We start from the raw sequence: 14,252 nt of genomic DNA on the forward strand, positions 1-14,252 counted from the left end.
AAATTTAAAAAATATATATTTGGTTGACTCCAAATTCTGAAAATTAAAGAGCTTTTAGTGATGCCATTTCCAAAATGAAACTTGCCTTCCTTTCTGGATTTAGGATAATCAAGGTTCACACCTGTTCTTTGGTATCTACAGCTACCGTAACCAAGTGACAGCCCAAACAATGTTCAAATACACTGGACAACTCATCAAGTAAGGGTGTGCAATCATTCCTGCTGCCAACTCAAAAATAAACACATCTTTTAAAAAAGTCATCATTGGTCTAACTTTACCTCACTCAGAAACCATGAAGTTAATCATGACTGTACATGAAGTGCTCAATCTGCTCTTCAAATGACACAACCTAGCATCTGTCATCAATGAACATTTGATTGACAATTCGGCATGTGTGTAAAAATACAGCAGCAGGAAAAGCCTGCATTTTGCGAGCTGATACCTGTTTATTTTTTTAAGACATGAACGTCATCGACTAGAACATTGAATACAGGAGTTGGAATATCTTGTTAAAGTTGTACAAGACATTGGTAAGGCCACACTTGGAATACTGGGTTCAATTCTGGTCACCCTATTATAGAAAGGATATTGTTAAACTAGAAAGAGTGCAGAAAATATTTACTAGGATGCTACCGGGACTTGATGGATCGAGTTACAAAGAGGCTGAATAGACTGAAACTTTTTTCTCTGGAGTGTTGGAAGCTCAGGGGTCACCTTATAAAGATCTATAAAATAATGAGGGGCATAGATAAGCTAGATAGTCAATATCTTTTCCCAAAGGTAGGGGAGTTTGAAACCAGAGGGCATCGGTTTAAGGTGAGAGGGGAGAGATACAAAAGTGTCCAATTTTTTCACAGAGAGTGGTGAGTGTCTGGAACAAGTTGCCAGAGGTAGTAGAAGAAGCAGGTACGATTTTATCTTTTAAAAAGCATTTAGGTAGTTACATGAGTAAGATGGATATAGAGGGGTACGGGCCAAACGCGGCAACTGCGATTAGTTTAAGGGTTTTAAAAAAAGGGCTGTATGGACAAGCCGAAGGGCCTGTTTCCATGCTGTAAACCTCTATGACTATTAGCTTTCACATGATTAACGTCCACTTTCCTTTCACAGATTACAGATTCTGCCAATTTCAACCCCTCTTTTAGACCAGAAGTTCATTATAAAGAGCAATGGTTAGGCTGGAAATTAAGTTTGCAGACCCTCAATGTACATTTCTGTTAACCACCACAGTTTCAAGTCATCTTCAAGACTGTCATATAGTCCATTTCCATCGAGCACAAGTACAAACATTCATTTTGCTTTTGAAATTTCTTGAAGTCAGAGTAAAACTAAAAGACTTTGGTGGGATTTTCTGCACGCATGCTCGGCCAAATCAGAAGATCCCACCGGATGGAAGAGCCAACGAACGCCAGCCTTTGTGAAGACTTTTTGCCCCAAGTGCTAAGTTTGAGTGAGATGGTTATGTTGCAGACAGAAGATAAGCTAAATTACAATACATTACTTTTTAATATTGCCTTCCTTTTGGTCACCATGTCACACAAAACTTCAATTCCCAAAGGTGCAGGACTTGTTATTAACAGTGTCAAATCTGCCCTCCTCTTTATACAACAATCAAGCCAGCATCATTAGCCAGAAATGATGGGGGTAGAATGATGATTGCTCTTTGTCCGCATCATAGGGACCAAACGGTGAACTGACTCAACAATTTAAACGAATGTGTTGCTATTATAAAACAATCAAAAGCAGATTCCGGAAGACTGCAAGATGGGAAATGCACTCTTGCAAAATGGCTGCCTATTAAAACATTGATTAAAACACAAGATTTTAAAAACTTATGCAATACCAGTTGTTTTAATCCATGGTCAGCTTTTGGGCTCTCTGTCCATCCTACACCCTCTAGTCTCAAGTCATGAGACTAAACAGGAGTAAGTAGGTGTAGTATTCTTCGATTTCCAAAAGAGATTTGAACATTAGTAGAGAAATGGTTTTGGGGAAATTGATGGGATTGAAGGTGGATAAATCTCCAGGTCCTGATAATCTTCATCCGAGCATAATTCAGGAAGTGGCCCTGGAAATAGTAGATCCATTGGTGGTTATTTTTCAAAATCCTTTGCACTCTGAACTACAGATTGGAGGTTGGCTAATATAAGCCTATTATTCAAAAAGGGAGATAGAGAGAAAACAGGGAACTATAGACCAGTGAGCCTGATGTCGGTACTGGGGAAGCTGGGAGAATCTAATATTAAGGATTCACAATTCGGCATTTGGAAGGCAGTGGTGTAATCACATGAAGTCAGCATGGATTTACAAAAGGGAAATCATGCTTGGCGAATCTATTGGAATCTTCTGAGGATGTGACTCAGCAGGGTTGACTGAGGAGAACCAGTGGATGTGGTTTATTTAGATTTTCAGAAGGCTTTCGATAAGGTCTCACATATGGCACACTATGTAAAGGTAAAGCACATGAGATTGCAGGTAATGTCTTGAGAAGGATAGAAAGTTGGTTAGCAGATAGGAAGCAAAGAGTTGGCATAAATGGGACTTTTACTGACAGTCAGTGACTAGTGGGGTTCCACAGGGATCTGTGTTAGGATCCCAATTGTTCACATTATATATTAATGATTTGGAAGAGGGAACTGAATGTATTATCTCCAAATTTGCATATGATACAAAGTTGGGTGGGAGGGTGAGCTGTGAGGAGGATACAGAGATGCTTCAGTGATTTGGACAGGCTGTGAGTGGGGGTCTGCATGGCAGATGCAATATCATGTGGATAAACGTGAGGTTATCCACCTTGGTAACAAATAATAGGAAGGCAGATTATTACGTGAATCGGTTGAAAGAGGTAGATACTCAACGATAATAAGAACATAAGAACTAGGAGCAGGAGTAGGCCATCTAGCCCCTCAAGCCTGCTCCACCATTCAATAAGATCATGGCTGATCTTTGCGTGGACTCAGCTCCACTTCCTCGCCAGCTCACCATAACACTTAATTCCTTTACTGTTCAAAAATCTATCTATCCTTGCCTTAAAAACATACAATGAGATAGCCTCAACAGCTTCACTGGGCAGGGAATTCCAAAGATTCACAACCCTTTGTGTGAAGAAATTCCTCCTCATTCAGTGCTAAATCTGCTTCCCCTTATTTTGAGGCTATACCCCCTAGTTCTAGTTTCACCCCCCACAATGGAAACAACTTCCCTGCTTCTATCTTATCTATTCCCTTCATAATCTTATATGTTTCTATAAGATCTCCCCTCATTCTTCTGAATTCCAGTAAGTACAGTTCCAGTCTACCCAGTCTCTCCTCATAAACCAACCCTCTCAACTCCAGAATCAACCTAGGGGGTGCAGAATCTCCTCTGCATCCCCTCCAGTGTCAGTACATCCTTTCTCAAGTAATGAGACTAAAACTGTACACAGTACTCCAGGTGTGGCACCTTATACAGCTGTGACATAACCTCACTGTTTTTAAACACCATCCCTCTAGCAATGAAGGATAAAATTCCATTTGCCTTCTTAATTACCTGCTGCACCTGCAAACCAACTCCTTGAGATTCCTGCACAAGGACATCCAGGTCCCTCTGCACAGCAGCATGCTGCAATTTTTTACCATTTAAATAATAGTCCATTTTGCTGTTATTTCTACCAAAATGGATGACCTCACATTTACCAACATTGTACTCCATCTGCCAGAACCTCGCCCACTCACTTAGATTATCTAAATCCCTTTGCAGACTTTCATCGTCCTTTGCACACTTTGCTCTGCCACCCATCTTCGTGTCATCTACAAATTTTGACACTACACTTGGTCCCCAACTCCAAATTATCTATGTAAATCGTAAACAATTGCGGCCCCAACACTGACCCCTGAGGGACACCACTAGTCACTGATTGCCAACCAGAAAAACACCCATTTACCCCCATTCTTTGCTTTCCATTAGTTAACCAATCCTCTATCCATGCTAATACACTCCCTGTAACACCATGCACCTTTATCTTATGTAGCAGTCTCTGGTGCAGCACCTTATCAAATGTCTTCTGGAAATCCAGATACACCACATAAACAGGTTCCCCATTGTCCAGTGCACATGTAATGTTCTCAAAGAATTCCACCAAATTAGTCAAACATGACCTTCCCTTCATGAACCCATGCTGCATCTTCCCAATGCGACAACTTGTATCCAAATATCTCGCTTTTTCTTCCTTGATGATAGATTCAAGCATGTTCCCTACAACAGAAGTTAAGGTAACAGGCCTATAGTTAACTGCCTTTTGTCTACCTCCGTTTTCAAACAGCGGCATCACATCTGCTATTTTCCAATCTACGGGAACCACCCCAGAGTCCAGCGAATTTTGGTAAATTACCAAAAGTGCATTTGCAATTTCTCCCGTCATCTCTTTAGTACCCTGGGATGCATTCCATCAGAACCAGGAGACTGGTCTATCTTTAGCCCCATTAACTTGCCCAACACTACCTCTTTCTTGATAATGATAGTTTCTGGGTCCTCTCCTGCCATAGCCTTCCTATCATCAATTTTTGGCATGTTATTTGTGTATTCCACTGTGAAGACCGACACAAAATACCTGTTCAATGCCTCAGCCATTTTCTCATTTCCAGTTATTTCATCCCCCTTCTCATCCTCCAAAGGACCAATGTTTACTTTTGCCATTTTTTTGTTTTATATATTTGTAGAAATTTTCGCTGTTTTTATATTCTGAGCTAGTTTAACCTCATAATCCATCTTACTTCTCTTTATAGCTTTCTTCATGGCTTTCTGCTGACCTTTAAAGATTTCCCAATCCTCTAGGTTCCCACTAATCTTTGCCAGTTTGTGCGCATTTTCTTTCAATTTGATACTCTCCTTTATTTCCTTAGATATCCCTGACTGACTATCTCTTTTTCTACAGTCCTTCCTTATCACTGGTATATACTTTTGCTGAGCACTGTGAAAGATCACTTTGAAAGTCCTCCACTGTTCCTCAATTGTTCCACCATGAACTTTTTGCTCCCAGTCTACCTTAGCCAACCCCTCCCTCATCCCTTTATTGTCTCCTTTATTTAAGTACAAGACACTGGTATTGGATTGTATCTTCTCACACTCCATAAGAACATAAGAAATAGGAGCAGGAGTAGGCCATCTAGCCCTTCGAGCCTGCCCCGCTATTCAATAAGATCATGGCTGATCTGTCGTGGCTCAGTTCCACTTTCCCGCCCTCTCCCCATAACCCTTAATCCCCTCTCTTATCAAAAACCCATCAACCCACGTCTTAAAAATATTTAGCGAGGCAGCCTCCACCACTTCAACGGGCAGAGAATTCCAGAAATTCACCACCCTTTGAGTGAAGAAGTTCCTCCTCAACTCCGTTCTAAACCACCCCCCCTTTATCTTGAGGCTGTGCCCCCTAGTCCTACTGTCCTTTCTGAGCGGGAAGAGTCTCTCCACCTCTATCCATCTCTATTTTAAATTCAATCATACTGTGATCGCTTCTTCCGAGAGGATCCCTAACTGTAAGATCATTAATTATTCCCGTCTCATTACACAGGACTAGATCTAGGACAGCTACTTCCCTTGTCAGTTCCATTACATACTGTTCAAGGAAGCTATCGCGGATACATTCTATGAACTCCTCCTCATGGCTGCCTTGACCAATTGACATGTCGATTAAAATCCCCCATGATAATTGCTGTACCATTTTTACATGCATCAGTTATTTCTTTGTTTATTTCTCGCCCGCACCATGATGTCATTATTTGGTGGCCTATAGACTATGCCTATCAGTGACTTTTTCTCCTTACTATTTCTACTTTCCATTCAAATGGATTCAACCTTTTTGTTTCCATAGAACCTATATCACCTCTCACTACCACCTGATATTGTCCTTAAATATTAGAGCTACATCAACCCTTCCTTCTCAATCTGAGAATACCCTCGATTCATGTCCAAAGGGGGCCTGGCAGCACATGCAATGTGCTTTTCTATCCTGTCTTTCCAGCGATATGAATATCTCCCAACTGCATATGGAGAAGCGTCACATGTCAGAATGAGTTCCTCCTTGGGAGCAAAATGGGCCAATAAATTAGTGAACAATAGCTGCCATTTAGTCTGGTAAAGACCTCCGCTTGTGGCACTTCCCAAGGGTCTTTTGGTTGTAGGGCATGCATGGAAGTCAAATTCAGGATAAATTTTCCATAACAATTGACTAATCCCAGGAAATTGTTTAGCTCCGTGGTGTTCCTTAGAGTTGGTGCTTCTTTGATGGCGTTTACCTTATCTTCTACTGGATGTAACCTCTTGTCATCTACTCAGTGGCCTAAGTAGATTAATTTGGCTACTCAGAAAATACATTTCTCCCTCTACAAGCAAACTCCTACTCTTGAAAATCTCTGCAAGACCTCTAATTTTTTCAGGTGTTCCTGTTCCAAAGCCTGTGACCTGGACTTCATCTAAGTATGCTGCTACCTTGGGTAGCCCTTGAAGAATGTTCTCCATAATTCTTTGGATAAGGGCACATGCTGATGAGACCCCAAAGGGCAAACGGGTATACTTGCAGAGTCCCTATAGCCAGGAGGGCTTGTCCAATTCAGCTGAAGATAGGCACGGCTCATGTCCAACTTGGAGAACATTTTGCCACCAGATAACCTCGTGTACAAACCTCTGATTTGGGGCAGTGGGTACCTAGTGAATTTGAAGACCTGATTGACTGTCAGTTTATAGCCACCACAAAGACAAACCGAATTGTCAGGCTTAAGAACAGGGGCTACAGGCACAGCCCATTCTGCAAACTGCACAGGCTTTATAATACAAGGTTTATAAGTGCAAGGTGATTCATTTTGGTAGGACAAACTTGAATGCGGATTACAGGGTCAACAGCAGGGTTCTAAGGAATGTAGAGGAACAGAGAGATCTTGGGGTTCATATCCACAGATCTCTGAAGTTTGCCACTCAAGTGGATAGAGCCGTGAAGAAGGATTATAGTGTGTTAGTGTTTATTAAAAGGGGGTGTGAGTTTAAGAGCCATGGGGTTATGCTGCAACTATACAGGACCTTAGTGAGACCATGTTGAATATTGTGCGCAGTTCTGGTCACCTCACTATAAGGATGTGGGAGCATTGGAGAGAGTGCAGAGGAGATTTACCAGGATGCTGCCTGGTTTGGAGGGTAGGTCTTATCAGTAAAGGTTGAGGGAGCTGGGGCTTTTCTTTTTAGAGTGGAGGAAGATGAGAGGCAACTTAATAGAGGTTTATAAGACGATGAGGGACGTGCAGAGACTATTTCCTCGGGTGGATGTAGCTGTTACTAGGGGGCATAATTATAAGGCTCGTGGTGCGAGATAAAGGGATGTCCGAGGTAGATTCTTTACTCAGAGAGTGGTTGGGGTGTGGAATGCACTGCCTGCTGTGACAGTGGAGTCGGACACTTTAGGAACTTTCAAGCGGTTGTTGGATAGGCACATGGAGCACACCAGAATGACAGGGAGTGAGATAGCTTAATCTTGGGTTTGGACATAGCTCGGCACAACATTGAAGGCCGAAGGGCCTGTACTGTGCTGTGCTGTTCTATGTTCTATGTTCCAAAGCGCCCTAGTTCAGTTTCCACTTGTCCAGCACGGAGTAAGGAACTGGCTTTGCACTGTAACATCTAATGTCGCATTGGGGACAATGTAGATCTTGGCCTTGGCTCTGTTCATTTTTCCCAGGCCCTTTTGAAAAACTCCAGTTTATTTACAAATAACATCATACGTGCCCCCCATGCCCAGCCTCAAGATCTCCACCCAGTTCAGCCAGATCTGCTGGAGCTAATCTCTCCCTATAAGGCTTAGTCCATGTGCCCATACAACAGTGAGTGGGAGAATAGCTGATTACTGCCTGTAAGTCACAGGTTCTCCTGTGTAGGTGGCTAGTCTGGCCTCCAAGCTTGTCTTCTAAGCTCAGGACTTGGATGCCAAATTGGAAGCACTTATACGTCTGTTCTCTGATAACGGAGACTGCAGCTCCCACGTCCACTTCCATTGTCAAAAGAGGGCCATTTACCAGTTGTTTTATTACTATTGGGGCAATATTGGAAACCAAAAGGAAGAGCTGGACCCACGGCTTACAGCTAACAAGTCGATACACAGGAACCTGGAACAACGGACTGGTTTAGAGAAACGGGTTTTAATCTGCCACCACCACCACACCTCCCCCCACCGCCCCGCTCACTCAATAAGGGAGTTTGTACTCCATGAAGCCCATGGGGAGATCGATCGACAGTCACTTATCCTTGGTGGCCATCACACAGCTGGGATAGACAGATTTTGGGTCTCTCGAGGAATTATGGGATATAGGGAGCTGGCAGGAAAATGGAGTTGAAACTCAAGATCAGCCATGATGGGATTGAACAGCAGTGCCAGTTCAATGGGCTGAATGGTCTTTTGCTCCTTTTCTCATGGTCTTCCTGTGCAACAAGGGGAATCTGAGCAGACTGTCCTAAAGCAGACTGATCCTTCATAGATCAGCTCAATGGGGGGCAGGATTTGGTTTTAAATGACAAATTTTGACTGAAATTTAAACCAAGCTCCCAGGGCCATATAGACTAGCTCAGCAACAGGGAATGAACTCAATCCTCTCCTCAACACCATGCTGCACCACCAAGGGAGGAGTTTAAACACCACTGAAGACTTGGGCTCCTTCACAGCTGGCTTCACAAAACAAAACAAAACATTCCTAAAATTGAAGACCTGAGTCTCCTGTCAAATAAATGCAATTAGATTTTATAAGATTAAATATCAAAGATTCTTCTGGCAAGTTTCACAATCTACTAAAGCCATTATGAAATACACACCATTGCTTTTCCCCACCAAGAGAGTTTATGAACACATTATTCTGCAATTGTTCCTCGAGCAAAGGTAAGCCTTGTGAAAAGAGTTACTGGAAAAGTCACTTACTGTTCCACAAACTTTAACATCATGTAAACGTCCCCACTCGTCTTCGTGGCTGTCAACCATCATGACGCTATCATCCTCATCCAGGCCCCATTCGACCTGAAGGTCAATGCGAACCTCTTCTCCAAGAGAATGCATTCCAACTGCTGGGAACAATCCATCCGGAGACATGGCCATTACTATCGATCCCACCTTTAAGAACACAGAAAGGAAATGTTCCAGTCAATCATATCTGTTTGTTCCACTAACACAGCTATACTAAATGGAATCATACCAATCCTCTACACTGTCCCCCATTAAACACTCCCAGGACAGGTACAGCACGGGGTTAGATACAGAGTAAAGCTCCCTCTACACTGTCCCCATCAAACACTCCCAGGACAGGTATAGCATGGGGTTAGTGTTATGATGGCCACAAAGGTCATGGGGGATTATCAATTGTTCTCCCGGTGGGTTTTGCAGAGTGCGAGCTGCCTTATTGAGTGCAGAGAGGGTCATCCACTGAAGCAGGCAGTGGGCCTTTTTATATCCATTATTTTAAATCCCAAGGTGAAGAGTACCTGACTGTAAGCCACGAGCGCAACCCATTCCTTTGGTTCACAACAAAGAGCGTTAGTGACGGGGTTGGCTGAACTTCTTCATTGGTGACAAAGAAGTTTTTTTCTCCATCCCTCCCTCTCTGGACAATCTCTGAAAGGTAACAAAAAGCCATCATGCCTCCTTTTAGGAAACCCGAGCCCTATGCCACCAGTGGCTACGACTAGGCCCAATATACTGAACGAGTGTTACTTCTTCCGTGCTGACAACACTGAAGGAGACGAAAAGCAAAAAGTGATATTGTTGACACCCTGACTTTCAGTGTGATAAGAAGCTTATCCAGATGCCCCCAACTCAAAAACATTGAATGAACAAGTGGAAGCATGGAGAAAAAACATTCTCACCTGAAGCCCCCTGTAATCCTCCAGAGAGGAGGAGATGCTTCAACATGACTTGGAGCACTCCTGGGGAATCTGTCACTGACTTCTAGGCTAGGTTATGGAAACTAGCTGAACACTGCAAATTTGGACTGCTTCTGAATGAAATGTTGTGAGACAGATTGGTATGTGGCATAAATGAACTAACCACCCAAAAGAAACTGCTGGCAAAACCTGATATGGATTTTTAAAAAGACAGTCAGAGTCAGAGGTTTACAGCATGGAAACAGGCCCTTCAGCCCAACTTGTCCATGCCGTCCTTTTTTTTTTTTAAAAACCCCTAAACTAATCCCAATTGCCCACATTTGGCCCTCTATACCCATCGTACCCATGTAACTATCTAAATGCTTTTTAAAAGATAAAGTTGTACCTGCCTCTACTACCACCTCTGGCAGCTTGTTCCAGAGGCTCTCCACCCTCTGTGGGAAAAAAAATTGCTCCTCTGAAAACTTTTGTATCTCTCCCTTCTCACCTTAAACCTGTGCCCTCTAGTTTTAGACTCTCCTACCTTTGGGAAAGATACTGATTATCTACTTTGTCTATGCCCCTCATTATTTTATAGACTTCTATAAGGTCACGCCTCAGCCTCTTACGCTCCAGAGAAAAAAGTCCCAGTCTATCCAGCCTCTTTCTTATGTTTTTTTATTTATGTTATGTTCTTATGTTCTCCTTATAACTCAATCCATCAAGTCCCAGTAGCACCCAAGTAAATCTTTTCTATACTCTTTCTAGTTTAATAATATCCTTTCTATAATAAGTGTGGCCTTACCAATGCCTTGTATAACTTCAACAAGATGTCCGAACTCCTGTATTCAATGTTCTGACCCATGAAACTAAGCATGCCAAATGCCTTCTTCATCACTCTGTCCACCTGAGAGTCCACTTTCAAGGATCTATGAACATGTATCCCTAGATCTCTTTGTTCTCTAATTCTCCCCAGCTCTCTACCATTAACTGAGTAAGTCCTGCCCTGGTTCAATCTACCAAAATGCATCACCTCGCATTTGTTTAAATTAAACTCTATCTGCCATTCATCAGCCCACTGGCCCAATTGATTAAGATCCCGTTGCAATTGGAAATAACCTTCCTCATTGTCCACCATGCCATCAATCTTGGTGTCATCTGCAAACTTACTAACCATGGCCCCGATATTCTCATCCAAATCATTAATATAAATGACAAATAAGTGGGCCAGCAGCGATCCTTGAGGCACACCGCTGGACACAGGCCTCCAGTTTGAAAAACAACTCCCTAATACCACCCTCTGGCTTCTGCCAAGAAGCCAATTTTGTATCTATTTAGATACCTCACCCTGGAAGTGTGACAGCCTTGTCACTTGAGAACATAAAGAAAGGGGCATCAGGCAGCAATGTCTTCCACTCAGGGGGAGGGACCTCGTCTAATTAGTCCTCAATGGAGAGTGTCTATGTAAATCAGGAGTTAAAAAATATCACCACCCGACAGTTAAGGGAAGGCAGGGATGACCCCAGGAGTATTACAGAATATACTCCAGAAAAGTGCAGCTGCCAGAGGATGGATTATTGCAAACACTGTCAAAGGACATAGCCATAGTGAAGCTGCAGGAACAGGCAAATTGCATGCTGCCTATGGAGAAAACGGAGGCTGGTACCTGAGCGTACCATGCAGATATCCCCTCTTCCAGAAACAGGGACACGACAACTGAATCATATTGGAACGACAACAGTGGCGTCGATAATGGTGGAATTACTGGTGAATGGCTATCCCTTGAAAATGGAGGTAGACACGGGATTTGCAATCTCCATTATTGGACAGACTTAAGAGCGCCTCCAATTCGGCATCCAACTCCTGAGCTAGCCACCTACACAGGGAAACTTTTACAAATAAAAGACACCATCACAACCCCAGTGACTCACAGGTAGCAGTCAGCTTCTCTCCCACTCATTGTTCTACGGGGACATGGACCAAGCCTTATAGGGAGAGATTAGCTCCAGCAGATCTGGCTGAACTGGGTGGAGATCTTCAGGCTGGGCATGTGGGGACTGCATAATGCAGAGTGACACCAGTATGTACCATTTGCAAGATGCACTGCAGGAACTCACCAAGGCTCCTTAGACAGTGCCTTCCGAATCTGTGACCTCTACCATCTAGAAGGACAAGAACACAGATAGCTGAACACAACCACCTGGAGGCTTCCCTCCAAGTCACTCACCATCCTGACTTGGAAACATATAGCTGTTCCTTCACTGTCGCCGGGTCAAAATCCCAGAACTCCCTCCCGAACAGCACTGTGGGTGTACCTCCACCACATGGGCTGACTGATGTCCAATAACAATCCTGGAACTTCCTCCCTAACAGCACTGTGGGTGTACCTACACCACATGGACTGCAGTGGTTCAAGAGGGTACTCACCACCACCTTCTGAAGGGATATCACGGAGATCAAGAAATGCTATCCTTATCAATGACGCTCCGATATGAAGGATTAGAAGAACGTGGCAAGTACCTGCACGCTGCTATCTTGAATGCAGGACCAACAAGCTGTAAATTGATGGAACAAAAGCCCGTTCATCAACTCAGAATCCTATAGTGCAGGAGGCCATTTGGCTCATCAAGCCTGCACCAATTACTATCCCTCCGAGACCCTATCGCCATAACCCCATGTATTTACCCTGATAATCACCTAACACTGAGGGGTAATTTAGCACAGTCAATCAATCTAACAAGGCGGTACAATGGTTTGCATTGCTGCCTCAGCGTCAGGGACCCGGGTTCAATTCCAGGCTCAGGTCACTGTCTTTGTGGAGTTTGCACATTCTCCCCATGTCTGCATGGGTTTCCTCTGGATGCTCCGATTTCCTTCCACAGTCCAAAGGGTCAAGTGCATTGGCCATACTAAATTGATCCTAGTGTCGGGGGATTAGCAGGGTAAATATGTGGGGTTACAGGGATGGGGTCTGGGTGGGATTGTGGTCGGTACAGACTCAATGCGTCGAATGGCCTCTTCCTGCACTGTAGGGAGTCTACAATTCTAACCTGTATGCCTTCCAAACTGTGGGAGGAAACCGGAGCACCCAGAGGAAATCCACAGACATGGGGAGAACGTGCAGACACCACACAGACAGTGTCCCAAGCCAGGAATTGAACCCGAGTCCCTGGCGCCGTGAGACAGCAGTGCTAACCACTGTGCCGCCCTTATCATCATCTCCTATTCTTCTTGGGCAGTCCCTTAGGCCTGAGGATGACCGGCTTGCACTGTGGTTTGATGTGTTCTGAAATGGTTGCTAAGATCAATGCGGGATGTGTAGAAGCTGCTGCATGAAGGGTGGGGTAAATGGGCTGTTTGGAGGTTTGTGTGCTCCCTCTGACACCTCAACTTCACCTTTCCCACAAAAAGTGTTCAGTGCCTTCCCAAATTAACCTTCTCGATTTTAACTGATCATAAACTAGGCTCTCCCACAAGTTGGCAGACATGTATAAAACCCAAATGGCCACAATGGTCTGAACATTGGGGAACTACAGTCATGCAAGGCTAGCCATTCTGTTAAGAGTTCCCTCTTTGCTTTCCTTTGAAAATATAATTAAGACCTTCACCTTTGCAAAGAATCAGTGACTTGCTGTTTGCAGTGGCGCAATGCATACTGGTTCAACAGAGAGTGTACAACTCCAAAGGACCAAGAGGCATGGAAGTTCAAGATGGTCATAGATTCCACCAATATAGCAACCAATTGCAGTCATGGACAAGACTTGCCTACAACAATTCTGGGATGGCCTCTCTGCTGAAGTGTCAGTAGCAAAGATTAAGATCCTTCTGACATGTCCAAGTAACAGTGGCTGTCCAACAGCCAACTTCAGCAGAAGTCAGCTCACTAAGTCATCTAATGCAGGCAACATGTGCTGCACTTGCAGATTCCCCATGTCAGACTACAGATTTTTCCAATGCACTGACTGCTATTTCCCCCATGCTGCAGACGTGCTGGGTTTCGATGCTGTGACGAGGTTCTCTCTCCTGAAGGTATCTTCAGGAAACCACTGAAATTCTTTCATTGAGAGAACAAATGGAGCAAAGTTCCTGAAACTATCCATCTGGTTAAAAAACGTTCCAGTAAAAGTCGGTCATACATTTCAGAGCTGGTTTGTAAGACAAAACAGGGACTGCACCAGAAATAGTGTTCCCACGGCAATGGCATTTGAAATTAAGTAGTCACTGCATCAACCATGGGTACAATATAGTACTCGTCATAGACTATTTCCATTTTGCAGGACTTGCATTTGGAGTGAGGTGATCCTTTCAAATGAAAGGTCTATAAATTTTTACTACCCAAGGGAGCTAGGTGTCCATTTCACTAACAACCTGTCCTGGTCCCCCCCATG

At 43.7% G+C, this 14,252-nt stretch overlaps 1 protein-coding gene across 2 annotated transcripts in view; it reads right to left on the reverse strand.

The window, feature by feature from the left end:
* The window catches only part of LOC145361980 (SPRY domain-containing protein 3-like), a 247,029-nt gene that overhangs the window by 195,863 nt on the left and 36,914 nt on the right, over positions 1–14,252 (reverse strand). For both annotated transcript variants that reach the window (XM_080217981.1, XM_080217980.1), the window contains exon 6: positions 8,930–9,118. In XM_080217981.1, coding sequence (XP_080074107.1) covers positions 8,930–9,118 — 189 coding nt within the window. The remainder of the gene's footprint in view (positions 1–8,929; positions 9,119–14,252) is intronic.

Source organism: Carcharhinus amblyrhynchos, chromosome X (genome assembly GCF_965287045.1).
Source record: "Carcharhinus amblyrhynchos chromosome X, sCarAmb.v2.hapA, whole genome shotgun sequence".
Lineage (NCBI taxonomy): Eukaryota > Metazoa > Chordata > Chondrichthyes > Carcharhiniformes > Carcharhinidae > Carcharhinus > Carcharhinus amblyrhynchos.